Below are 26,754 nucleotides of genomic sequence, written 5' to 3' on the forward strand. Positions count from 1 at the left end.
TACAAACTCCTGTCTTTATTAACTGAAAACATTATTCAGTTGGAAAGTTGTTATGGCAAACTCACTATTAAGTTTCATCTCCTTTTCTTTTGGTTAACTTAGATACCCACGGAGGGAGGTCAGGAGCAGCAGGCCGATTCCACCAAAGGGAGATGCCTGAGAAGAACTGTCAGTGTCCCTTCCGAGGGTCAGTTTCCTGAGTACCCACCAGAGGGCACCACTAAACTGGGTAAGCTAATAAAATAAATTGCTAGCTTTTATCTGGTAACTTATGGGTTTGTTGTTGAGTGTTACAATAAAACAAAACATCCTGTATTTCCCATTAAGGAAGCACATCGATATGTTAAATAAGAGTTAGAAGTCATTAGAAAGTTTTATTCTTTGAAACCAAGTGGCAGCAAAGTTATTTTTACAGAGATAACATTTATCTAAGCTTTGTAAGTTTGCTGTACAGCCCTAGACAAGTTGTTTCTGAGTTTACTGCTTGGCTTTAAATTTTGAAAGACCATTAGGTGATCTTGTTGAAGTACTGGGATTAACTGGGTAGCTAGTATTGTATGGAAACTTAGTATTAAGTGGTTTGTGTCCTGTTTACTGATTCCACCTTATGTAATGTAATGTCAGATCAGGCTACTATAGCTGAGCTAATTTTACGTATCTCATGTAAATTATATTCGGGACTATGGTTAAAGGGGTGACAGAAGAGAGGGGGAAAAAACAAAAAACATGTGAGTTGTTATACCCTAAAGAAATTGTCAGCATCAAAGCAGCTCTTTCCTGGTTTCCAACCAAATGTATTGTTTCATATTTGCGTGCTTGCCAGTGGATATATAAATATTTAGGTCAGGTAATTTTAAGGGAACATAATTAAAATTAAATAAAATAATGAAAGGATTAGAATAGTAAGAAGTGCTTTATATCATTGGTGTTATTATTTGCTTAGTGAACTTAGACGTTTAATCATAGACATTTGCTAGGTAGGTAAGTCAGAACTATTTATTGTCTGTATGTTGGTGAATATGTGTTTTTGAATATCAGGGTTTGGTTTTTCTTGTTTGTTTTTCTTCATTTCTCTTCATAATTTAATTGGAACTCAGAATTCTTGGTCAGAATTTGAATATTTTATTTATCTTTTTATCCTGTAACAGTTGTTGCCTTTCTAGAAATTTTTAGATTAGCAAACATTTTTGTCCAAGGAATCACACTTAGAGAAATCAGATTTTCCTCTCATTTTATTTACATCGTACTTCTTTAGCATGTGTTGAATCCAGTTTAGGTATTGGCATAAATTGTATTGCAAACCTGTCTGGGTGTAACCATATTATAGCCTGTTTGTATTTCTTGTATGTGTTCTATGTAACTTGGACTGGTTCAAAGTCACCTTCTTTCAGTTCCTTTGCTATTATTCATAATGTTGTTATGTTGATGACTATCATTGTCACTCTAGAAACCTTTGGCAAGCTTTTACCCACAAAGAATATATATTCATAGTCTGAAGAATTGGAATAATTTTAAAGAAGAGAGAACTATATCATAAATTGTTAAATATCTTCAACATTCCACGCACTAGTCCCAATGACAAACTAAGATGAGGTGGCCAAGGTGCTTAGTTCCAGAGCCAATCCTCCACTTTCTGTCCTAGACAAAACATCTTGATTCATGGCAGACCGTGATCATTTTTGGAGTGGATATTCTAAATTAGCACTGAAAGCTATTGCTCATAAATATTAGAGGGGAAAAGACTACTTTTAGAGCCTTTTTTTTTTTCTTCTTACATGCCAGTCTTATGTTGAATTATAACATTATTCTATTCTATTTTTATCTCCTAGTGATTTTCCTTTTAGCAAAATTTCATGCTGTCAAATATTGAATTGAATAATTGCTGTATATGTAACATTCTATGCCAGTCCCTAAGTGAAAAGAGGTGTAACATTTCTGTCTTTAGAAGATTCTTACATAATTAGGAAGATAGATTATTGATGACTTTTCACAGTACATGTTATTATTTATTGTGTTACTTTGTGTGGCTTTCATTGATTTTTAATTTTTTTAAAAAAATTCATTTGTTTATGCAGCAAATAGTCATTGAGTAACAACTATGTGCCAGATGCAGTTCTAGGCACTTTGAGACACAAGAGTGAACAAAATATATACAAAGCTTTCTCCCCTTGTGAAGCTTACATTCTACTGAGGAATGATAGACAGTAAGCAAGAGCAGTAAGTAAAATATACTGTATACTGTGCTAGTTGGAGATAAGTACAAAGAAAGAAAGGAAATAGGAAGCGTTGAGGAAGAATGATTTTTAGCTAAGCTGACCAAAGAATGCCTCTCTGTTAAGTGACATTTGAGTGAAGACCTGATAAAAGTGTGGAAGTCAGGCATGTGGATACCTGGGGTGAGGATTTCCTCTCAGGGGAACAGCAAGTGTAAAGGAGACATACGCTTGGAATGTTTTAGGAGCAGCACAGCTGCCAGGGAGGCTGGAGTGGAGTCAACGAGGGAAGAGTAGTAGGAGATGACTTCATTGAGCAGATGAAGGCCTTGTAGATAGATCATCATGAGGGCTTTGGCTTTTATCCTGTGAGATAGGGAGCCACTGGCTTCTATATTGAGAACAGGGATGCAAGAATGGGAGTTCAGAGACCAATTGGAATGCTATTGCAATGATGTGGAGAAGAGATGATAAAACTTGGGCCCTGATGGTAATAGTGGAAAGGCTGATAAATGTCTAGATTATGAATACATTCGAAGGTAGAGCAAGTAGAATTTGCTTGTTGGATTGGATGTAGGAAGTGAGAAACAAAAAATGGCTAGAGCAGTAAGAATGAAATTGTCATGTGTAGTTTTTAAAAAAAATTTTTTTGAATTGAATTTGAGAGAGAGAGGAAGGGAGAGGGAGAGAGAAACATCAGTGTCAGAGCAAAACATCTATCAACTGGCTCCTGCATGCCCCCTCCCAGGGATTGCACTCATAACCTTGTAACTATGTTTTTCTACATTTATTGACCTAAGTGATAAAAATTTGAGGAAACTTTGAAGAAAATAAATATTAAAGCATAATATTTTCTCCAAGGCTTTTTTAAAATTATAAAAGATAACTTTTATAGGCCAAATTTTTGAATGATATTCATTAGTTTTTAACTCTGACATTCTATGTTAAAGTAATCTCAGTTACCTTTATGTATAAACTAATGATGACTCTCTTTATTCCCAAGATATTTATTTATTAGGAGTATCTAGGCAATTTATGACATATTTTTAAGATGCTAAAATCTATGAAAATATGTGGTAATAATAACATTGAAGGAAGGATAAATGAGTAATGAAGATTTAATATTTCAAGAATTTTTCAAGTAATAGAATTAAAAATGCTGATAAATAATGCCTGTGTTTTGTAGCACTCAATATTTAGATTGACTATTAAGTTATGTGTGTGTATATATTTATGTGTGTGTGTGTTATATACATACATACTAACACTATTCAATAGAAGAAACTTGTAAACTTTAGGGTAATAAACATACAAATGAGCAAAACATTTATGAAAAAAGTCAGCAGTCTGGTATTTCTAGCTCTGAAAATTAGAACTCAGTGAATAATGGCAGTGCTTGGTTTTCTTTGAAATGCCCTAAAAATGTTGTCTTGTTTCCTTCCAATAAAATAAACTAAGACTATTTCACAATTATCTAAGCAAGCTCATGCTAAGAGAGCTATATAATATCCATCCTTTGTACTTGTATTCCATCATTCCCAGATTTCAGTGACATAATAGAGGCCTGGTGCACAGATTCATGCACTAGTGGGGTTCCTTAGCCTGGCCTGTGCCTTCTCACAATCTGGGACTCCTCGGGATTGGGCCGAAACTGGCAGTCCGACTTCCCCCAATGGATGTAGTAGTGTGGGAAGCGGCAGGAGGCCGGGGAGGAGCCCAAGCTGGGTCAGCCACTGGGTCAGCCACCTGGGTCAGGCACCATGCCATTCACGCTCATCCAAGCCCCACTGAGCCTGCTGCTGCTGGATTTGCTGCACCTGCGCTCCCCAGCCATGAGCCCTGTGTCTGGTGCCCACAGGTCAGCTGAGCAGCGCTCCTGCTCTGGAAGTGCACTGACCACCAGGGGGCAAGCTCCTGCGTTGAGCATCTGTCCCCTGGTGGTCAGTGCGCGTCATAGTGACTGGTCCAATGTTCAGTCGACCAATCCCTGAGTTTTGTAAAAATTGATAAGTTATTTGAGGAAAGGTCAAATGAGCTCAAGAATTATCAAAAGCCTTATGAATAATTAAGGTAGAAGCCCTGAATAATTTCACTGAGGTTTTTGGATGGGTAGCTTTGGGTTTTCTTAAAAACCGTACGTCAGTATATATTTACTTTTTGAAATCTGTAAGATTTATAAGGTACATGTGGTAATTCTGCTGAGACTAGTCTAGCAGAATGGGCTTAAGTCTAGGTTAATATAGCCATGCACAGTCAATTTTACGATAATGTGACATATGTGCCTAAATCACTGTGCTGTGCAGAACTTCACAATAAAAATCACAGTACTTACGGGGGAGGGGGGGGAGAAGGAATTAGGATCACTATACTTAAAAACATGTAAAGACAAGAACTTAGTAAAAATAATAATATATTTTTACATGTGCTAAATGGTTGAGGAATACATAAATAGTACAATAACTATAGCACTTTACCTTGGAAAATTATCCTGAAATTTACTTGTGGTATTGGGCATCAGAGAAGTTTTTAAATTAATTGTGAAGTGATGGAGGAAGGGCTTTTTGGAAATTGAATAGAACATTGTCATAGAAGATGTGTATGAGTGTGGTTTATAGCACAGGCAGTGAAGTGAGGTCAATGGTACATGTTCGAGCTGTGTATGTGAGCCTTTTGTGTATTCATATGTGGCTTGGTTCAGCTCAGTGCACTTTTTTTTGTTCACCTAGTGTTTCTCACAGATGAAATAATGATAAAAAAATTGATGTAATTGCAAGTGTTCCCTAATATGTAAGTTGTGGTGAAACATTCACATTTACAAAGAAAGGATTGAAACAGAACTGACCTAACTACCAACCTGATTTAATCAGGTTTGTCTGTTAGAAAGAAGCAGCTTTCATTTAATTCCAAAATCACTTTTCAACACACTCTTATATTTCTTCTGGAAATTAATTATTTGGAACACAAAGCTAGTAAGAATAAAATAAAAACTACTACTTATATTCTCAAGCTAACTGCTAAAGCCAATTTTTATTTTACTCTTATGAACTAAATTTAGATTAGCAGTGAGAATATTTTTATCTATGAAGAAAGTAGTTCTCAGTTCTAAGTCAAGGTGCCATACCTCAGTTCCTTCTAACTTGTGAGTGGGAGTTTGATTCCTGCTTTGCTCTGTTGTCTTCCCCCCATCCTCATCCTGGCATAATAGAGATTTGTTCACTTCTGTGAAAGCTGGTTCAAGGCAGTGATGCCCCTCTGGTTGTGCAAATGATGCATTACCCAGCAACTAGGGGTGCCTGTCATTTGTCTTCATTGGTTTGTAGTTATTTAATAAAATCTCCAGCAGATGGCAGCATAGTGTCTTAAATCATGGAATCCTTTCTGATTCATGTAAGTCATTTGTAAGGGTTACTGTTTGGGTTGCAGGGAAGCCAGAAGACCAGGGGAAGTAGAAACCATGAAGGAAGTCAATGTTTCTATGGACCAGCTATTTGCTAGGTTAATAAAGCTGTGTCATATATCTTAATATTTGTTAGTCTAACTTAAAAAAAAATTTTTTTTTATTGATTTCAGAGAGGAAGAGAGAAGGGAGAGATAAAAACATCAGTAATGAGAGAGAATCATTGATCGGCTGCCTCCTGCATGCCCCACACTGGGGTTCAAGTCTACAACCCAGGCATGTACCCTGACCAGAATCAGACCCGGAACCCTTCAGTACCCAAGCTGATGCTCTATCCACTGAGTCAAACTGACTAGGGCTAACTAACTTTTTTCAAATAAAAAGATAAAGTATGTTCTATCCTTCAACCACGATTATATTTTTCTACAGTCAATTTTTCTATATTGGAAAGAATTTCCAAATTTGGCCTCACATCATGAGAGACCCACAGATATGCATGTGGTCTGCCAGCCTGTACAGTCAAGTTTAATGGGATTGGTGCCCAGGGGCACCAAAGTCATGCTCTCTAAAATGTGGTGCCTGACCAAGCTCAGAGGGTAGGCCGGTAGTTTAAGAGTTCAACTAAAGGACTTGTATGCATACGTATAGGCATAACCCATGGACACAGACAGTAGGGGGATGAGGGCATGTGCTGGAGGAAGGGAATGGCCGAGAGGTCAATGGGAGAAAAAGGAGGCATATGTAATACTTTAAACAATAAGGAATTTAAAAAATAAAATGTGATGCCCAGGCAAGGAGTCCTTCTTGACCAGTCCCTAAGGCAATATTGATCTTTGTAAACTACTATGGTGGTGGGAGAATTGGGTGGGAAGGGGAAATGAATGCCATAAACAGCCAAGAGTAGTTTTTTTTAAGATTTATCTTGGACTTTTGGGGATAAAATTGATAAGCATTTATATTTTTTCCCCCAGAAACCACACTATAATTATGGTAAAGGAATTTTTTTAAAGATACGGTACATCAAGGACAAGGGAAATGAGAAAGAAGAAAACAACCACAAAATAATAATAATAGATTGAAAGCTGGAAAGCAAATGGAGTGTGGTAAATGACCTAGCTGACTTAAGAAAGCCAAATCTTAATCTGGCTCTGAAGAAAGCCAAGAACCAACCTGAACTGTACCACAAAGTTTTCAAATAGCTCAGGAATCGATGGTATCAGGAACATATGATGGTAGATCCCTTAGTCTTCTCCTTTCCCCACCCCTACCTCAACCCTAATACAAGCCTGAAGGTTAATTCTCCAAAGAAGAAAACCCTAAAGGTCTCAGATTGGGGCATACCAGGCAAAACTGAGAGCACAGGGCCCTTTCCTAATTCAAGGGAATGGTGTGAACATCTGCACATTCACTGAATGAGACTACGCCACGTGGCTTCTCTCACCTGTACCCTCCAGGCAGAAGATCGGAATACCATTTGGAGTATTACACTAGTCTGAGGAAAGACCTAAAGATACTGACATTCCCAAGACTAGCAGACACCTGAAGAAAAACCAAAACAAACTAAAGAAACTTGGAGGATCAGAGATAGGCAGGGAATAGAAAATTTTAAAAAGAATCATTAGTCTCCTCAAAAAGTTTAATATATTGCATGTGTGAGATAAGAACTGAATGTTCTACAAGACCAAAGAGCTGCTGTGTGTTTAAAAAAAGAAAAGTAACAGAAGTAAAACTTAGTGTGGGCTTGAAGATAAAAATGAGGAAATATTCTAGAAAGCGGAGGGAAAGTGATAAAATAATTAAAAGTATCAGTTTAGAAAGTCCAATACCAAAACTGAGTTTCAGGAAAAGAAAAACAAGGGAAGGAAATCATTAGCAATATAATTCAATAAAATTTCCCCCAGTGAAGGATTCTAGTTTCCAGATTGAAAGGGTTTACTGAGTGCCTATGACAGGCATTTTCAGGAAATCTCAATTTGTCTGTGGTGATAAAGACAGTATTACAAACTTCCGAAGAAAGGAAGAACATTACAAGCTAAGGATCAGAAATCAGAATGGCTTCAGACTTCCCATCAGCAACTCCGAAGCTAGGAAACAATGAGGCATGTCCTCCAGTTTCTGCAGGGAAATTAGTTCTATATCTAGCTATAAGCCTTTAACCACACATGAGGATATTTTCAGACATGAAATATTTTTTAAATTACCTCTTGCACATCGATTCTCCTGAAGCTAGTGGAATGTATTTTTCACCAAGAAGGAGTAGGACATGGGATGTACGATAGGAGAGCTAGCACAGGGCAGCCAGAGGGAACCCTTAGGAGAATGCCGTAGAGCCGAGTTAACCAGCTCTGTACCAGCTGCAGAATACAGACAATAGTTCAGACTGGAGCAGTCAGAAGGCTGTAGTGAAGACTTCTCCAAGAAGACACAACTGATATAACTAATTGTGTTTAAACGACAGGAAATGAATTGGGATAGAATTAACAATAAGTACATAGAAACCTGAGCAAATGAACAACCAGACAATAGCTACAGGAGAAACAAAAAGGTAGCTCAGAACACACACACAAAAAAATCTTTAAATAACACCTTCTGCATATCAAGCACTTTATGTATATGAATTTGCTAATCCTTGTAAACCCACCAGATAAGGAAACTGAGGCATGGAGAGGTTAAGTAACTTGCCTATAACAAAACAGGACTAAACAGGATTTGCACCTAAGCAGTCTGCCTTCAGGATCATGCTCTTGACTACTATACTGTATTAGACATAGGATTTGTTATGTGGAGGTCTCTGAATAACATCTTATATAATAATCTACACTAATAAAAGAGAAATGTGCAAATTGGCCATCACCTCATGATGCCTACCAGCCAATCAGGAGTGGGTATGCAAATTAACCCACCAAAGATGGCTGTTTCCCTGTCCCCCAGCCACTCTGGGCCTCTGGGCAGCATGCATGTAGGCACAGAGTGTCCAGGTGGGGCAGGACACCTGCTATGAGGGGCAGAGCGGGGGGCAGAGGGAGCTATAGGAGTGGTACTCTGGCTGGAGCAAAAACTGAAGGTGGTGGTCAGAGCAAAGGCCTGGGTCCCAAGTGCCAGAGGAAAACTGGTGCTGGGCAGCCAGGGGAAGGAAGGCCTATTGCATATGCAACAGGCCTCTAGTCCTATATAATAAGAGGCTAATGTGCACATCGACCGAACAGCAGAACAACCAGTTGCTATGATGAGCACTGACCACCAGGGGGCAGACACTTAGTGCCGGAGCTGCCCCCTGGTGGTCAGTGTGCTCCCACAGGGGGAGGGCCGCTCAGCCAGAAGCCGGGCTCATAGTTGGTGAGCCCAAGCAGTGGTGGTGGGAGCCTCTCCTACCTCCTTAGCAGCACGCAGCGCTAAGGCAGTCAGGCATCCCCTGAGGGCTCCCAGACTGTGAGAGGGCATAGGCCAGGCTGAGGGATGCCCCCGAGTGCATGAATTTCATACACTGGGCCTCTAGTATAGTCATAATATTGCTTGTCCTTACCAGAGTTACTATATGTAACTAGAGGGAGGGTGAGAGAATATAGCAGGTGTGTATGAACCTACTGGGCTAATAATAGGGAAGAAAGAGTCAAACCCTCATCTTCCATAGTGGAAAGTCAGTAGATGTGTCTAAAATGGAAGAATTTAAAAATATCGATATAGCCATATTATTTAAGACTTGGTGATGACTATCAATAGACTTGTCTAAAAGAGATAAAAGTAGCTGTTTCTGTGGAAGGAAAAGTGTTAGAAGAGGAAGGCTGGGGATTGCTGGTGGATTTTTTTTTTTTTTTACAAGTCTTATAAAATCAGTAGACTCTAAACTACATGCATATATTTATTAACATGAAAACTTTAAAATAGGGAAAGGCATATGCAGTTCACAGGAAAGAAAAATAAAATGCCATTTAAACAACAAAAAGATGCTGTACCTTATTTATAAGTAACAAAAGCAAATTAAAACTATAACGAACTATTGATTTTTACCTCTGAGATTAGCAAATATAAAAATGCTTGGAAGATAAGGAGGGAACAAGCACTCTAGTCCATTTTTCAAAAATAAATCTTTATTGTTCAGATTATTACAATTGTTCCTCTTCCCCCCCCCCCATAGTTCTGCTCCACCCCACCCTTTGCCCTTACCCCCCACCACTGTCCTCAACCATAGGTGTACAATTTTTGCCCAGTCTCTTCCCGCACTCCCCACACCACTTTTCCCCAAGAATTGTCAGTCCACTCCCTTTCTATGCCCCAGATTCTATTATATTCACCAGTTTATTCTGTTCATCAGATTTTTTGATTCACTTGATATGTATTTGTTGTTCATAATTTTTATCTTTACCTTTTCTTTTTCCATCTTGGTTTCTCTTCACTCTAGTCCATTTTATGCCAAATTGCTTCTACATAGAGCATTTTGGCCAAACTATCCATCCTTTTCTCCCAGAAACAGACTGCTTCTAAGAATTTGTCCTCCAGATTTACTCACACTATTCATTGTATCATTGTTTATAATAACACAAGTAGGCACAACCTAAATGTCTCTCCATAGGAGGTTATTTAAATAAATTATGTGAAATCTGTGTCATGAGCTACTATCCACCTATCAAAAAGAAAGTAGCTTCATGTATAGTAACGTAAAACAATTTCCAAGATACATTATTAAGGGAAGAGGGGGAAACTCAGGTGCAGAAATAGTATATATACTATACTATGATTAATATAAGAAATGCCATGTGTGCACATAAGCATATATGTGTAACACTAGAACTGTATAGAAGACTTTAGCAGTGGTTGCTTCTGAGAAGAAAACTGGAGACCTGGTGGGGTAGGGGTGGGGCAAGGAGATTAACTTTTCATTATGTAACAGCTTCCTAACCTTTTAACTTGCAAGCAAATGAATGAGTTAACATTCCTAATAATAATGGTAATAATATTAATAACTATAATAAGGAAGAAGAGAGACAAATAAAGGGAAAAAGAAATTGCCTGCACTGAAGGTGCATTTCAGCTCTTCATGATGTGTTCCAGAAACCGGGAAACCTTTAACTAAAATCCGAGAGAATTAAATTAGGAGAGTATGTTCTGTTGACTCCAACCTGTGCCTTTCACATTACTAGAAAATACTGCTTTAAAAATTAGCTGACTTTCTTCTCACTCCGCAGTCATTCATTTGTAACAGGATATTAAATTGGCCATTAAAACAACTTAGTTTTTTTATCTGCAGTAAAGAAGAGCAATTGAATCTGACTAAACAAAACTTCTTGACATTTTTATGTTAGATAATTATAATCTAGTAGATTATAAAAGTAACGTCTATTGGCTTTTCCAGGAATTTAAAAGGATATTTTCTTCTCCTTCCCCCTTTGTTAAATAAAACTTAGCTGAAATAATGCTGGGGGATAAGTTTTCTGTGGCTCATAAATGTTGTGCCTATGACAATATATGATTGAATCAGGTGTTACTGTTTCTGTCACTGTTTTCTCATTTTGCTTAGACATGTTTAAATCAACAAATTAAATAATTTGAGGTGTGGTATTTTAGGAAGCATCCTGTGTCTATATCTCATAACTTTACCTGTTCCTTTTTTCCATTTCTATTATACTTGCATAGTTTGACAAATATTTTTCTTCTCAAGTATAGTCAGAGTTCATCATTCTGTTTCGCAGTGGAAGTAGAAACACAGGGGTGGAGTTGTTTATAAAGCATCTTGAGATTTATTTTTGAGTCTTGATCTCTGCCCTTGACTGCCATAGAACCTTTTCCAAAAGGAAAAATATATGATTCAGATAGGTTGAGCACAATTACCTAACCGTTACATACTTTGATTGTGTTTTCCCTCCCTCTCTGTCTCTCATCCAGGATTGGCTAAACTTTTACCAAAACCTTTTTAGTTTATATTTCAAACAGAAGGATTTATATATCAGATTGGTCTAAATCTGGTTGCATTTGTGTTCAAAATAGATTGGAACTGCCTCCAGGAATGAAGCATGTTTTGTTTTGACTCTCTGGGCACCCACCTGCCCATCGATTTCTACGGTAACAGTGCTTAAGAAAGGAGCTCCCTAGTTTCTCATGAAGCTGTTGTGTTCACTGGATTGTTTTGATTACTTTTTTTTTCTTTTTTCTTTTTTTCTGACATTTACCACCTATTTTTTCTTTCCTGTTGTCTTCAGAAATGTGCATGGTAACTTTTTTCTCATTATAATTGGTATTTAAATACAACACAACAGGAAATAACCATCCTTTTTTTTTTTTTTTTTTTTTTTCCTTCTGCTCAACAAGATCTTATTTTGTCTGAGTTTGGCTTGTTCTTTCTAACTTTAGAGAGTAGAGAGTAACAGAAAGGTAGAAAATAATGAAAACAACATGAATTCATAGGATAGGAGGAAATAAAAGACTGAATTAGAAAGAGAACAGCTAGTAAAGAAAAAAATTGTTTTATCTCAGTTCATGTTTTTTTCCACTTGAAGGCCTTTAGATTTTCCCTCTCACTTTGTAGTTATATCAAAAGAGTTAAAAACACTTTTAAACAAATCTTTTGTAATTTCTAAAGGTAGGAATTATAGAGAAGTATTTAATTGTATGTATTCCTAGGAACCAGGTAAGCTAGTATTATTCACTGAGGGAGCTAGTGAAATAATACGGTGATGTGAGCAAAAGTAAGAGGAGAAAGAAGAATACAGTAAAAGCAGAATATCATTGGGAAAGCACATCACAAGTAGATAAAAATAACCCTGGAGTAGCCACTAAAGCTAGACAGTTCCCAAGTGGTAGGTAAGTCTCCCAAAAAGAAACTGCATGCGAAATAGAAGTGAGGAGAAAATTCGGCCCCTTCTAATAATGCTTGACAACAGAGATATAGCATAGGGTTAGAGGTAAAAGATGAACACACTGGCCAGGGCGCATTTCTTCTCAATTTTGAATGGAACTTAAAAATTACCAAACTCTTTTTAAATTCTAGTATTTGTATATATCCAAATTTAATTGCTGTTATTAAGGGCCTCTTAAATAGCTTTTTTAAAGGCATACTGTATTCTAGTACCCATTTACATTAGCAGGAGTTTTCTTAAGGCTAGAAAGTCTTTTTAAATTAGAGTGGCATCAGAATTCTTGGCAATAATATTAGAAAGTAAGACCATGGAGCAGTCACATTCAAGTTCCAAGTAGACATGATTTCTAAACTGAAATTGTATTCCAAGCTAAAGTATCTGTCAAATAGTAGAAAGGGTAAATACAGAAGAACAGAAGACAACAAAGGGGATCCCCAGATTATCCTTGAAGGGAAGTCCCAGAATGACACTGTGTAGCTGGCTTAGAGGATGGGAGGCTTTTAGGGCCTTGCCAATCTAATGTCAGCATTTCCGAATAATACTCTTATACCACTAGGTTTTATTTAGAAATGTTGTGATAAATACCAAAAGAAAAGCTAAAAATTAAAAAGAGGAATGAATGCCTTTAGTGGGGTGAGTTATGGGGCTGCTATTTTTTTTATTAGCTTAATTGATTTTAAGTATGGTTGATTTTTTTTCACAGTGTGCATATATTTGGTAAACTAATGTGTGATGTAAGGAAACAGCCTTCTGAATGTGTAAACTCAGCATGATAATTACTGTAGGGTTGTGAAAATAAGATATTAAGTTTCCTAGCAGAGTCCTGGCACATTGTAGCTGCTCATTAATTTTAGTTTCTTTCTCTTTGCCAGTTTTGCAGAGAGGTGTCTGTAAGAAAAGATATCTTGAGTTCCAAACAATCAATATGTGAACACATTTAAAATCCCATCTAATTTTTAATTAGGGCACTGTAATTTCAGACTTTAAGTACTGATTATTCATAGTTTAATAGATTATGACAAACATTCTCATGAGGCCAGATTTTTTGGGAGAACAACTCTCTATATTAAAAAATAAAGTCAGAGATAGTAAAAATATAATTAGAAAAGAAGTGCAAACCAAAAATTTATTTTATTTGATGAAATTCTGCACTCTTTTTCTTCAGTTACTTTCAATATATGCCTCACTGTCAATTAAAACATGACAGTCTCTGTCTCAAGCAATATTGAGATCAGAATTTATTATACATTCAGTAAATCTTGATTGACTAAATTGCCTTAAGTTATCAGAGTCCTCTGTGGTTGGAAAAGCATAAATGTTGTTGAATGCTAAACTGAAGACACCAGTTTATAGCAGATCCACTTTGTGACAGCATGATAATCAGGTGGCTAGTAAGCCCTGCACAAATCTTTCCTCAAAATTGTTTGGTTGGATAAATCCAAAAGATTGGGCAAATACTGGAACATAAGTGATGTGTTAAACTTTTTTGTTTTAATGTTGCTGCTTGGAATGTATAACAAAGATTCAGCAAACTACCTACTGGGAAATTATGTCACAAAAGCATACCCTTTGCACCTGTCCTTGGGTAATCTATAATGTCAGCATCTTCTTATCAAGGCATCTAAAGTTATAGTACAAGGAATGTAGTGTCTTATTTCAAACTAGAGGCCCAATGAATGAAGATTTGTGCAAGAATGGGCCTTCCTTCCCCTGGCTGCTGGCACCGTCTTTACTCCATCAGGAGCTGCCTTTCCACCTTCCCACACTGCCCAGAGACTCAGAGCGGCTGGATTGGTACGGAAACCCTGCTTTGTCGCCATGGCGACGACGCAAGTGTCCCACCCTGGCTGCTCAGTGCCAATGTATGCAAATCAACCAACCATCTTTGTTGGGTTAATTTGCATACTAACTCCTGATTGGCTCGTCGGTGTCATGAAGGTACAGTCAATTTGCATCTTTCTCTTTTATTAGTGTAGATGTTCTCTGTGGATGGAGCAGAGGACTGAATGGTACTCTTGGCAAGAGGAATATTTTTTGACAAAGTCACAGACTTTTTCACATGATAATTGAAGTAGGATGTACTCTGGACCATGTAATCACAGAGAATCTAAGGTGGTAATAGCTTGTGAGTCCTGCTAAATGTAGAAATCATAAAGATACTAACACAACAAAGATGTAAGCTTTAGGGAAAGAATACAATGTCAAGTCAGAGATGAAATATAAAAATTGTTCTCATTTTCTATTGTTTTTTTGTTTTGTTTTTTACCCACCTCTTTTTTATAGTACTCCCTTTCCCCAAACACACAGAATACTATTTTTATTTTGTTTTACTCAACAAATGCTTATCTAGTGGTTTGTGCCAGATATTGTTCTAAGCACTTTAAAAATATTTACTCTCTTAGCCCTTTGAGCTAGATACTGTTATTATCCTTATTAATTTATTTTTTAATATTTAATGAAACTGAGGCATTGCTTTTCCAAGTCCCTGCAAGTATTAAATGGCAGAGCTAGTGTTTGAACCTGGTAATCTGGCCTTAAAGTCACCATTATACTATGCCCCTTCTACTTGCTCATATGATCTTATAATGGTGAGCAAAAGAGGCTGAGTTCTATACTCCTTGGTCCTATGACACTGTCAATGGATATATCCTTGTACCTTTACAAAAATAAATTTAATAGTAGAATTGTCTGTTTTACTGTTATTTAATGTAAAAAAAAAAGTGTAGTTATCTCTTCGAAAATATTAAAATAATAATGGGGTTATTTTGGTTGCTATTGGCAGCCATAGGGATGACTGTGATGAATGAAATTATGTTTACAGAAAATGCAATTTCAGGCATAAGTTAGAGAACTTTTTAAAAAAATATATATTTTTATTGATTTCAGAGAGAGAGGAAAGGAGAGGGGTGAGTAAGATAGAAACATCAGTGATGAGAGAGAACCATCGATAGGCTGCCTCCTGCAAGCCTCCTATTGGGGATCAAACCTATGACCCCAGGCATGTGCCCTGGCCAGGAATCAAACCCTGACCTCCTGGTTAGTGGGTCATCACTCAACCACTGAGCAATACAGGTTGGGCAAAAGCTTCTTTACAAAGAACATGTTTCCAACTTTATAACACTCATTCAGTATTGAGTCCAAATAAACATTGAACAAGAATGCATTTTCAGTATTTTCCAATTCATCATATTTTTAAAAATTTTATGTTTATGTGCATAAGTATGATATAGAATTTAAAATGTGCATTATTAAAGTTTTAGGACATTTTTAATGTTTCCTAGGCAATAATTTTAATTAGGCAGCAATTGATGGTACAGGTAAAGAATGTCCCTAGTAATCAAATTTTACAAATCCTATATAATAAAAGCCTAATATGCTAAGTGTCTGGTCACCCTGTCGTCTGTTCAACCAATCAAAGCATAATATGCTATTGATATGCTAAGGCTTCTCAACCACTTGTTATTACATGTACTGACCAGCATGGGGCAGACAGTCAACCAGTTGCTATGACATGCACTGACCACCAAGGAGCAGATGCTTAGACAGGTAGGTTAGCTTGCTGCTGGGGTCCGGCCAATGGGGACTGAGCAACACAGACTGGACACACCCTGGAATCCTCCCATGGTCCCTCTCTGGCTAGCCAACCTCCCATGTTCCTCCCCAGCCTCGATCGTGCACCCCAGGGGTCTCTCTGCCTGGCCTGCACCCTCTCACAATCCGGGACCCGTTGGGGAATGTCGGAGAGCCGGTTTTGGCCTGATCCCGCAGGCCAGGCTGAGGGACCCCACTGGTACAAGAATTCATGCACTGGACCTCTAGTTTATACATAGGGACAAAATTATATTCTTAAAATTAGTGTTGTGGCCCGGCGTTCTCTTGCAAATAAAATAGACACTAATGTATTTATTTCCTGACATGAGGGGGAAGGGATAATTTCATTTCCTATATCCAGATATCTCTGTTTTTATTTCTCAGGATGGCTTCCTGAGAAATCTAGGAGTGGGAGTGAGTATCCTGAAAATGAAATTCTTTTTATTGAAATTACATAGCCACTCTCACTGAAACAAATTTCTTATAGAAGATTTTCAAGTTTTCCCTGGTAATAATATTTTTTGTCTTTAGCTTCAGCAGTAATAAATTTAGATGTCATTATTTATTGCCAAGAGAAAAGATGTTATCCTTTGTGACAATAGAAAAATTTGACTTGTTTTCAAAGCAAACATGAATCTGTCTTTGAATGCAGTATTTATTTATTTTTTATAAACTACATTGTGTTTATAAATTGAACTACATTGTGTTTTCTTTGTAGGATCGTTGTGTTGGAATTGATCATGAATTGATCATGTGCCTTGTAACATAGTTCTGAGCCTTTTATACCATTGCTTTTGCCTTTTCTCTGAGAATATCTAATTCATTTTTAATGGCATAAAACTTTTTTTCCGTAACTAATATTTTTTTATTGTGCATGACAAAATTTAGAAGGAAATTTTGACCTCTTGGAAGTTATTTTTCATATTTACTGAGATTCTATAGAACTAAAAATGATGATTTATGGAATTGCTTTTTCCATGTCCAGAGTGTTTTAAACTTTTCTTTAGCAGAGTTGAGGATCATTTATCTCATCTTTTAAAAAAGGAGAAAAAAATCTCATGTCATACTGAGGAACTTTCAAAACTAACCCTTCTAAAAAAAATAGGGGGCAAAGCATTTTGAAATGTAGAATTAGAAATTAAAATATAATAAGACTAGTATTATTAAATCGGACAGGATTGCCCTTTTGGAGCTTGAATATAATTTTTTAAAGGGTGTTTTTTATAGTTCAGAAGCAATGGGTAGAAGTAAGAATTTAAGAACTTAAATTTTTCTTTAGGGAATGAATTTTCTAATAAAAAGGATAAAAAATAAGTGAAAAGGGTCAGTAACTTAATTTTAGCAATTTTAGAAAAACATGTTTTTATTGATTTCAGAGAGAGGAAGGGAGATAGAAGCATTGATCTGCTGTTTCCTGCATGCCCCCTACTGGGGATTGAGCCAGCAACCTGAGCATGTGTCCTGACTAGAAGGAAATTGAACTTGCAACTTCCTGGTGTATGGGACCACGCTCAGCCAATTAAGCCATACCAGTTAGGCCAATACATCATTTTAACAAGGAATAATATTCTTACAGAAAAATAATACAGAATATTTACAAACCAACGACTGAATTCCCCTGGCCATGGTGGACTGCATTGGCTGTGGGTTTATAGACAGTGAAAATTACTCTGAGAGGCCACTTCTACAGACTAGGATCCCAACTATTACAAGTAGGTCCTAGTTGGGTGAATGATGAAATGACTGTCTTCCCCTGGTATATTATTCTGTTGGCTTCAGTTAGTTTCTTAAGGTCATGTAAACCTGAGATATATGTGTTCTTTTTTCATCACATGACATGCATAGTGCCTGGCTCAGGCATGAGGAAGTGGAAAAACATGGCCCCTGATCTAGAGTTACTCTAAAAGTATTCCTAAGTCTAAATACTTACATAGGTTTGATACAGGAAATACTTTATTTCACCATCTATTGATCCATCCATTTATCATTTATGCAGTTACTACTAATACTAGGCATTGTTCTAAGCTCTGGGATAACCTGAAAACAAGACAAAGCGCCCCTTTCCCCCATCTACCTCTCATTTTGGTGGTGAAAAGAACATTAAATATATATATATATATATATATATATATATATATATATATATATAGTATGCTAGGTAATAATGAAAAGAATAGCATGGGGAGGGGTGGGAATACAGAGGAGAACTCTGGGTAGGAAATAAGTTAAATCACCCTAAGGCAGTGGTCGGCAAATTCATTAGTCAACAGAGCCAAATACCAACAGTACAACGATTGAAATTTCTTTTGAGAGACAAGTTTTTCAAGCTTAAACTTCTTCTAACGCCACTTCTTCAAAATAGACTCGCCCAGGCCGTGATATTTTGTGGAAGAGCCACACTCAAGGGGCTAAAGAGCCGCATGTGGCTCGTGAGCTGCAGTTTGCCAACCACAGCCCTAATAAAATAATTTAAAATGTTGGTTTGAAAGGGTAAATAGAGTTTGACAGGCAGCCCAGGACAGGGAGGAACTTTCAGTCAGAAAAGCAGCACACCAAGACTGGAAGACATAAAGCAGAATTACCAATAGTAATCCTTACTTTTCAAAAAGAGTCCATATTGATTAATTTCTTAATAGTTGTAAATTAATAACATGTAATGTTAATGTATAAATAAAATAAAATTGATTTTTTATTTTAAATATATGTTTATTGATTTCAGAGCAAGGAAGGGAGAGGGAAAGAGAGATAGAATCATCAATTGAGAATCATCTGCCTCCTGTATGCCCCCTATTGGAGATTAAGCTAGCAGCTCAGGCATTTGCCCTGACTGGGAATTGAACCATGACCTCCTGGTTTGCAGGTTGACACTCAACCACTGAGCTATGCCATCTGGGCTAATCTATCTATATAATAGAGCTATGTACAAATTAGCTAGGACTCGGTAATGTTACGACCGAACAGCAGGGATCTGAGGCTTGCATGGCGCCTGGCTGGGGTGAGGGACTTCAGGATTTAAGAAAAATTATTTCCTCAACAATGCTTCTCAGATTTACTCAGGTATTAGAACTCCAAGTTGTAAAAGTGCTTTTTACAGAACATAGTCGATTTTTTTAAATTAAACTTCAGATACCTAAAGATGTTATTGTTGATCTGAATTTGGTCTCAGACTTCTTTAAGGTTTACTTAAGAATAATTAAGTATATCTTATATAATAAAAGTGTAATATGCTAATGATATGCTAAAGGCTGCTCAACTGCTCGCTATGACATGCACTGACCACCAGGGGGCAGATGCTCCAACTGGTAGGTTAGCTTGCTGCTGGGGTCCAGCCAGTTGGGACTGAGTGAAACGGGCTGGACACCCCTTGGAGCCCTTGGCTTGCAAATTCATGCACCAGGCCTCTAGTTTAAGAATAAAAGTTCACACTTGAGAAAATTACATGTATGAACTTTTTCTGTCATTTGGGAAAAGACAGCTGTTATTCTGTTTTCTAATCAGAACACCAGTGTTGTTCAGGAGCACAGTTTGAGAGCTGCTGCACCCCAGTATATTCATCAAACGTACAGTCTACCTGTGCGGAGAGAGCTGGAGAGGCACTGTCTCCTGCAGCAGGCAGTGCTGCAGAAGGCCGTTTCCAATGGCTCTGACTTCCTTTAAGTGGGCTGAAATCTCTCTTGTAACTTAGACACACTGTTCTTGGATCTAACTCTTGGATAGTATTATGGAAATCAGGATCCATTTCTTAGGATTATTCTCAGGAACAACAAGTAAAAGTAATTTCATGGTGCTTTGCACTATTTTAAAGTTGATTATAAATGACACTTAATGATAAGGTTGGGTATTACCTTTGGTGAGAGAAGGAAGGGTTGTTGGGGTGTTTAGTTGCTCTAGGGCAGGGTTGGAATCTGCAGTCTTGTCAGTCTTCACAGTCAGACCCTTAGTTTGTTCTTTTCTATACGTTTGTTTTTGTCTTTCTTTCCCTTTGATTCTTATTAGAGAAGCAATATAGTTTAAAGGAGTATTTCATCTGAAGTAGAAATAGGAAACCAAAAGTAAAAGCAGAGAAAAGGTCAATGTTAGAGCATTATAATTCTTGGAAGAAGATAAGACAGATAACCAAAACGAAATCATGACTTAATTAAAGGAGACTTTAAATTTGCTCATTGAGAATTGGGGAAGAAAATGGAGGAAAAAAAGATAGTCACACTTATACATACATATGAATTATGTATAAATATATGCAGACATATATAATTATATGTGTATATATATCTAGATATTGTGTGAAATGTCATACATACATACACACATAATAAAGAGAAAATATATGTGTTCCATCAGCTGTTTGTTAAATGGTAGGTAACAGATTGATACTGTGCTCTTCTCAGTGATTCAGACTTTGAATTTTTTAACTGATCAGTCCTGACATGCTAACCTCAGCAACTAAGCAGCTGCATAATATGTTAGGTCATCATATTGTTAATGAAGTTGACATCATGGACTTGCCTTCCTTTTTTGGAGTGTAGGAAAAAAACAAACCCTAGAAATGTGTTTGATTTTGAAACAGTTATAATGGTGACTGAGAAAAGTGATATTGCCTATAGTTTCTTCACATTTAGATGACTTAATAGAGCCACTCAATTTATAAAATTAATTTTTTAATTATTATTTCTTTTTAAAATGAAGTTCTAGCTTAAAACCTGAATGAATGGCTTTAGGAAAATAAAAATTTTCTTTTCTAAATTTAAATTAATTCCTTTGTGATAGGTGAATTTGTTTTACTTTTCTACCCCTAAAATAGGACAGATTTTGAAATAGATTCCTTTTTAAAAACATCACTTTTTTAAAACAGAGATGCACTCACCCACCTACTTGCCCCTTGGGACAGAAAAAAGAATTACCAGGTTGGTAAAACATTTGCTTCTGAAGCAGATTGCCTGCACCCGGTGCTGTGAAAGACACGCAGTGAGTAAGGAAGGGTGGCTATTGTTTAGTGCTCTCTAGCAAAAGAACTGGGAGGGGAAAAAAGAATTGAGTTTAACTGGCATTGGCTCTGGCTTTTCTGCATTCCAAACTGTCTGAGGCACAGAGCAAGAGCAAAAGAGAGAGAGCGAGAGAGCACGGGTGAGCACAGTGTACAAAGTGTTTTGAGTTTCTGACTGGCATGCCGGAAAGATCATGTTAACAACACCCAGAAACTTCCCAGAATGCAGACCCCAGGTAAGAGTTCCTCCAGTCTGTCTGAGACTGAAATGAAAAGTTTGTATAGTTGTAAAGGGAATGTAGCTTTTCTGTTTTGATTACATGAATGCAGTGAATGTTTACCTTTGTGATGACTGGCTTTAAAAAGATAGGTTGGTTTTCATTACTGTGAGTTCATGTGGATATTGTGGAGGCTACCAGTGTTCCCATATAAAATACAGCACAAGAATAGCCACCTGAGAAACACAGGCCAATTAAGAGGGTAATGATCGTAGCAAAATATTAACATCGCAATGTTTACTTGTTGTTGTTTTTTTAATAAGTTAAAGTGAGTTATCATTTCGGATCTTCCCCCAAATTCCTTGTGAAATATTAAATACCTGGAAATGAGTACATGTCATTTCTCTCTGAAGGAGACAAAATATATTGACCATCAATAAGATTCTAACAGCCTTGATTCAATCTTAGTAGCACTTCATAAGTCTGTGTCATTTGAAAATTCAACAAGTTGGATAAAAAAAAACAGTGAAAGCACTCCAATGAGAATCTTGCTTGTTCTTTCTGTCCAAGGTATGCCTATAATGTTCTTTGCCAATAGATGACAAGTATCTCATTAGCTCATTAAATCTGAAAGAGATTTCAGAGATTATCTTCAGTCCCATTTCTCCGTTTCCAGTGAGAACATTCAGGTCTGAGGGAATTAATCTTGCTTAAGGTCACAGAGTTAAGAACAGAATTAAAATGAAAATCCAGAGCTCCCTATTTTCAATTTGCTACTTTTATTTATGGAATCAGTTACATTTAAGTTTTATTTCCCATCTATACTATAACTGCAGGCCTCAGGAACCATGAATTAATGCCTGAATAGGCCAAATGCTTTATATACTTCAATTGAAATCTGTGGAGAGGAAATATTGAGGAATAAACATCATCAAAGCATATTGATAACCATGCTTCTTGTCAAAACCAAAACTATATAATAAAATATTTAGAGAAGAAAAATAAAGTGGCTTTCAGTTAAGGAAAATGTCTATAGTTTATATGATGCTTTTATGTAAATAATTATATGGCTGTGGAATATTCTGAATATCTGTATATGAAATTAAAACTGACAAATAGATTTTAATGTCTTTTTAAAGACTTTGAGACTAAGAAAATTTCAGCATAATTTTAATCAAGCTTTTCTTAGATGCTAATATCTATTTTTTAAACTTTTACCTATTTACTGAAAGCAAAATATCACCCTCTGTTCAATTCTTTGTTAATTTCTTAAATATATAAGAAAACATTTAAAAATTATCCCAACTGTTTGGACCAATTGGTTTCTTATGCAAGGCCTAGCTCCGTTTCTTTCCATTTATAATGGGCCTCTGTTACTTCACCTCATGAATTATGTGTTAGAGGATAACTTAAGTGGAGGATCTTGAGAGTCACAATGCACAGTGAACATCTGTCTTCATACATTTTCATTTAGTTCCTAAAAAAGGCTGCTGCCCTTTCCATTTTTCTGGAGACCATTGTGGGGTTGAGAGAGGCCATACTATTCTAGTGAGCTAAATAGTAAAGATAGCTATTGTCAAAAGGATCTGTCATGGCCCTTTACAACTCCTGGGAACAGGTTTGGCTTGACTTGACTATAAGCACAGTGAAGTAATGCTGTTCTTTTGTGTTAAAGCTTGACCTGCTCATTCCAGTTTTCGACTGGGTCTGTGTAAATGCACTTGTGATTTACAAGGCTGTGTGGGATGAGCAGTTACGTTGTAAGGAATAAAGGAATAGCAGTAAGTTTCATAATTGCTCTCGGCTATCAGAAACCAAATTACAAAGTGCATTCTCCACCCAAGAAGGCAACAAGAGACTGTTTGTCTTGCTGTGGAGTGCATTACTTGAGCACACTGTTTATAAGAGGACTGATGGCTGTGAGAATGAGGACATAATGCTCTATCCAATTTAACAGTGCACATGCTATATTACACAGGACTTAGGCTTTTCTCTGATCTTTTATCCTGCAAGGGCTATGGAAAGAATTGCCATGATACATGTGTGTATATTATGTGTGTATATGAAAGATAGATAGATAGATAGATAGATAGATAGATAGATAGATAGATAGGGACCTTTGGCCGGGGTGTATTTTCCCATGTCAGAAACAATCAGGAGTCATTAATCTGTTGTTGCTGGTAGTTTACTGACCTAACTGGAAAGAAACTACTTTATTAACCAAACTAAGCATTGTAAAACTTATTACTGTGCATTAGAAAGAGAAAAGCATTAGAAGGAAACACATTCTCCTTATTTTATATATTAAAGTTTATATATTAAAGTTTATATATTAAAGTTTATATATTAAATTTTCAAAGAAGGTAAAGAGCTCTGCAATATAGCTGTGCCATTTTTGTAAAACAGTTTGGCTATAGTTGATCAAAACTTTAGTCTCAGCCAAAGGAGTTGTTATATCTCTTTTCTTGCTGCAATTTCTTTCTACCTCTTGCGTATAATTCTGTCTTTTACATCCCAGTTAAAACTGTAAGAATGAAATCTCTTTAAACAGAAGTGGCCAGGGGTCAGGGCTTAAGGCTGGATGTGAAAACGCTCTGAGCTGTCAGATTAATTCTTTACTCACAAAAATTACCTGGTAATTCACTTGAAACTCTGGGAATCCTTTTATGTAGACAACATGGTGATATATCCCTTTCTGTTCCAGTATTTTTTTAAAAGTATATATTTTAAAAAGTAAGTATTACAGATGTTCCCTTTTTCCTCCCATTGACCCCCTCCAGCTGGAACCCTCACCCCCCACTATTTTCTGTGTCCATGGGTTATGCATATATGCATGTAAGTTCTTTGGTTAATCTCTTCCCTCTCTTCCAACCCCTCTTCCCTTTAAGATACATCATCAGTCTGTTCCATGCTTCCATGTCTCCGAATTCTGTTCCAGTCTTAACCTCAGTGGCCACTAAAGAGGCAAAGTTACAGACTGGTTTTGTTTTTTCTGTTCCTGTTTGTTCTTTCATTCCCTCTAGGTTGTTTTTGTTTTCAATTTCCTCTATGACAGTTTTAGTGAAGCAGGTGACTATTGTGAAATAAGCTTTACCAGATTTTTACACTTCAGTTGCAGAAACTTTCTTAGAGTATCTAATTCTTTATTGCAGAGAAGGGAATAACTGATTATATCCTCTTGTTTTCTAGTGAACAGTGATTCAAGAAAATGAGTCTTGACTCAGCAGTAAGAATGTTGGTAGTTGTCTTCTTCCTCTTTTTTTTTTTTTTTTTTTTTTAAGTGCTGATGGGGATTCGGTCTATCAAAATTCCACATTTAATTATGGGTATGATCTCAGCTTGGGTTTGGAAGCCTTAAGCATTGCCACTGAGAATACTTTCTTTGTACATACTTGACAAGTATGAGAGTCTTAGAGTCAGTCATTAAAATTCAGATGAAAGTCTATCTTCTCGGGTGCCCTCCTCGCCCCTACTCAGGCCTTACTATTCAGCTGAATTAGGAGCACCATGAACTTAACATGTGGAGAAGAAGTCAGGGAGGAGGTCTTATCAATAATTTGACTCCACATTTTTGTCATTCTCAGGCTTATAGTATTTTATGAGTGAATGAATTGCTAAAACAGCAATTTGAGGTTAGTTTAGGTTAGTGCAGTCCTGTTCTTTGAAGAAGGAAAAATTACCTGGATCTATGCTCTTTCTTATGACAGACTATTGAGAAAGTAAGAAACCTGAGCTGCCAGGATCAAGCAGGTGTCATTCGAGATCAGGTGTCACCTAAGATAGCCTACCTGTTGGACAGGTTGCTAACTCCGATGTCTTGCATCTAATTCCAAAGATGATGGCGTATCTTTGAAGAACTTAACAGCTCTGTTGTATAGTGAACTATTCATAGATACTACCTTTAGTTAATATGAAGACTAGAAAAAACTGGATATTCTTTCCCTTCTTAATATTTGGGTTTGTAACTTCTTTTTCTAAGTTATACTTCAAATGGGTTGTGTGTGGTTGATTTTTATTTCTGGTCTCTTGAGTCAGGAGAAGGTTAGAATGTTTGGGACCCTACATCAATAATCTTTTTTTTTTTTCCCTGTAACTCCTAGAATATAGTGTCAGGTAAATAAATTTATTTCATTTTTTTTTTTTTAAAAAGGAATGATGTGTCAAAGTGAGTGGGGGGAAGACACACACACACACACACACACCCCTAGCCTGTGTGATTACATAGAAAAAATTAGGTTTATTTAGTCAAAGGACAGGACAAGATGTAGTAAGTCTAATTAAGAGAGAAGGATAATCATCTTCTGTGTACCAACAGCTTGCTTGCAAAGAGCTCATTTCTAAGAGTTTGCTCAGTATCATTATAAAATGCTTATTAGGATTTTCTCCAAGTGTGAGAAACTAATTACTCAAAGACAGGGTAATAGATTGTTTTATTGCTTTTGCATATGGTATGGGAATTACATAACAGTATTTGGTCCAATTTTTGTGAGTTTCTATTACACAGCTGAAATTTAAGGATACTTTTAATAAATCAAAATCTTTTTAATCCATATAATTTGCTAACATACATGTTCAGATTTTCCTTGAAGCATTTTGCCTCCACTTGAAATTCACTGAAACGTCATGGTAGTTTCTTAAAATAATAAATGTCACCCTATTTTATGGGTACCATCATTTTACTTGTAAATATTTGCACAAATACAATTGCTAAAATTTTGAAATATATTTTTAGTAGTTTTATTTATTTCTTTGCCTTATAAATGTAACAGTAGGTACTTGATTGATGATCAACTTTTAAAGGTGAGTTTTCCTAAAAAGTATCCTTTTTTTTTTTTATTGGAGCCAATGTCAACCCTTTTTAGTAACAAAACAAAAATCAATAAGTTGATCCTTTCACCCAGCATGTTTTCAATACACAGAGAGATAAAATTTGATCACTCTGTGCCATCAGCTGGTGCAAGCGGCAGCTGCCGGCCCGATCACCCATGAGGGCTTCTCCACCTCCCCCTGCTCCTGAGAGGCAATCAGGGCAGCAACTGCCGCTTGCACCCACTGACAGTGCCAGGCCTGCCCCCATCCACTGCTGGTGCCGGCCCCAATCACTCTGCACCTTCAGCCGGTGTGAGCAGGGCCAGTGCCATCAGTGCATGGGAGCAGCAGCGGAAGGAGTGGAACTTTTGGCAGATAGGGGACTGGGGGCTGTAGTAGGAGGAGCCAGATGGGGGTGCAGAGGATGGGCTGAGACACCCCCCGGTGCCTACTATAGCCTCGTGGCCCACAGTTCCTTTCAAGGTGCACGATTTCATGTGCACTGGACCCCTAGTTATAATCTAAAAGGCAGAAAATTAGTGGAAGCATATCTAATTGTCAATCCTTGATGACACCACTTTTTTTTTTTAAAGGTTTGTTTTATTGGGGGTTGTTTATTTGTTTAATTTTGAAATGGCAGCTTTTTTAAACCAGAAGTCAGGGTTTCCTCTGGTCCCTTTTAAAAGAAAAT

At 36.9% G+C, this 26,754-nt stretch overlaps 1 protein-coding gene across 6 annotated transcripts in view; it reads left to right on the forward strand.

Moving 5' to 3' along the window:
* Positions 1-26,754, forward strand: part of RASAL2 (RAS protein activator like 2) — a 227,431-nt gene that overhangs the window by 115,028 nt on the left and 85,649 nt on the right. For 5 of the 6 annotated variants that reach the window (XM_084866956.1, XM_084866957.1, XM_084866958.1 and 2 more), the window contains exon 3: positions 103-229. In XM_084866956.1, coding sequence (XP_084723082.1) covers positions 103-229 — 127 coding nt within the window. Of the gene's footprint in view, positions 1-102; positions 230-21,003; positions 21,273-26,754 lie in introns of those variants that run through there. The other variant, XM_084866960.1, reaches the window with a different exon arrangement.

This window comes from Pipistrellus hanaki (genome assembly GCF_964339955.1).
Source record: "Pipistrellus hanaki genome assembly, chromosome: 18".
Taxonomy (NCBI): Eukaryota; Metazoa; Chordata; class Mammalia; order Chiroptera; family Vespertilionidae; genus Pipistrellus; species Pipistrellus hanaki.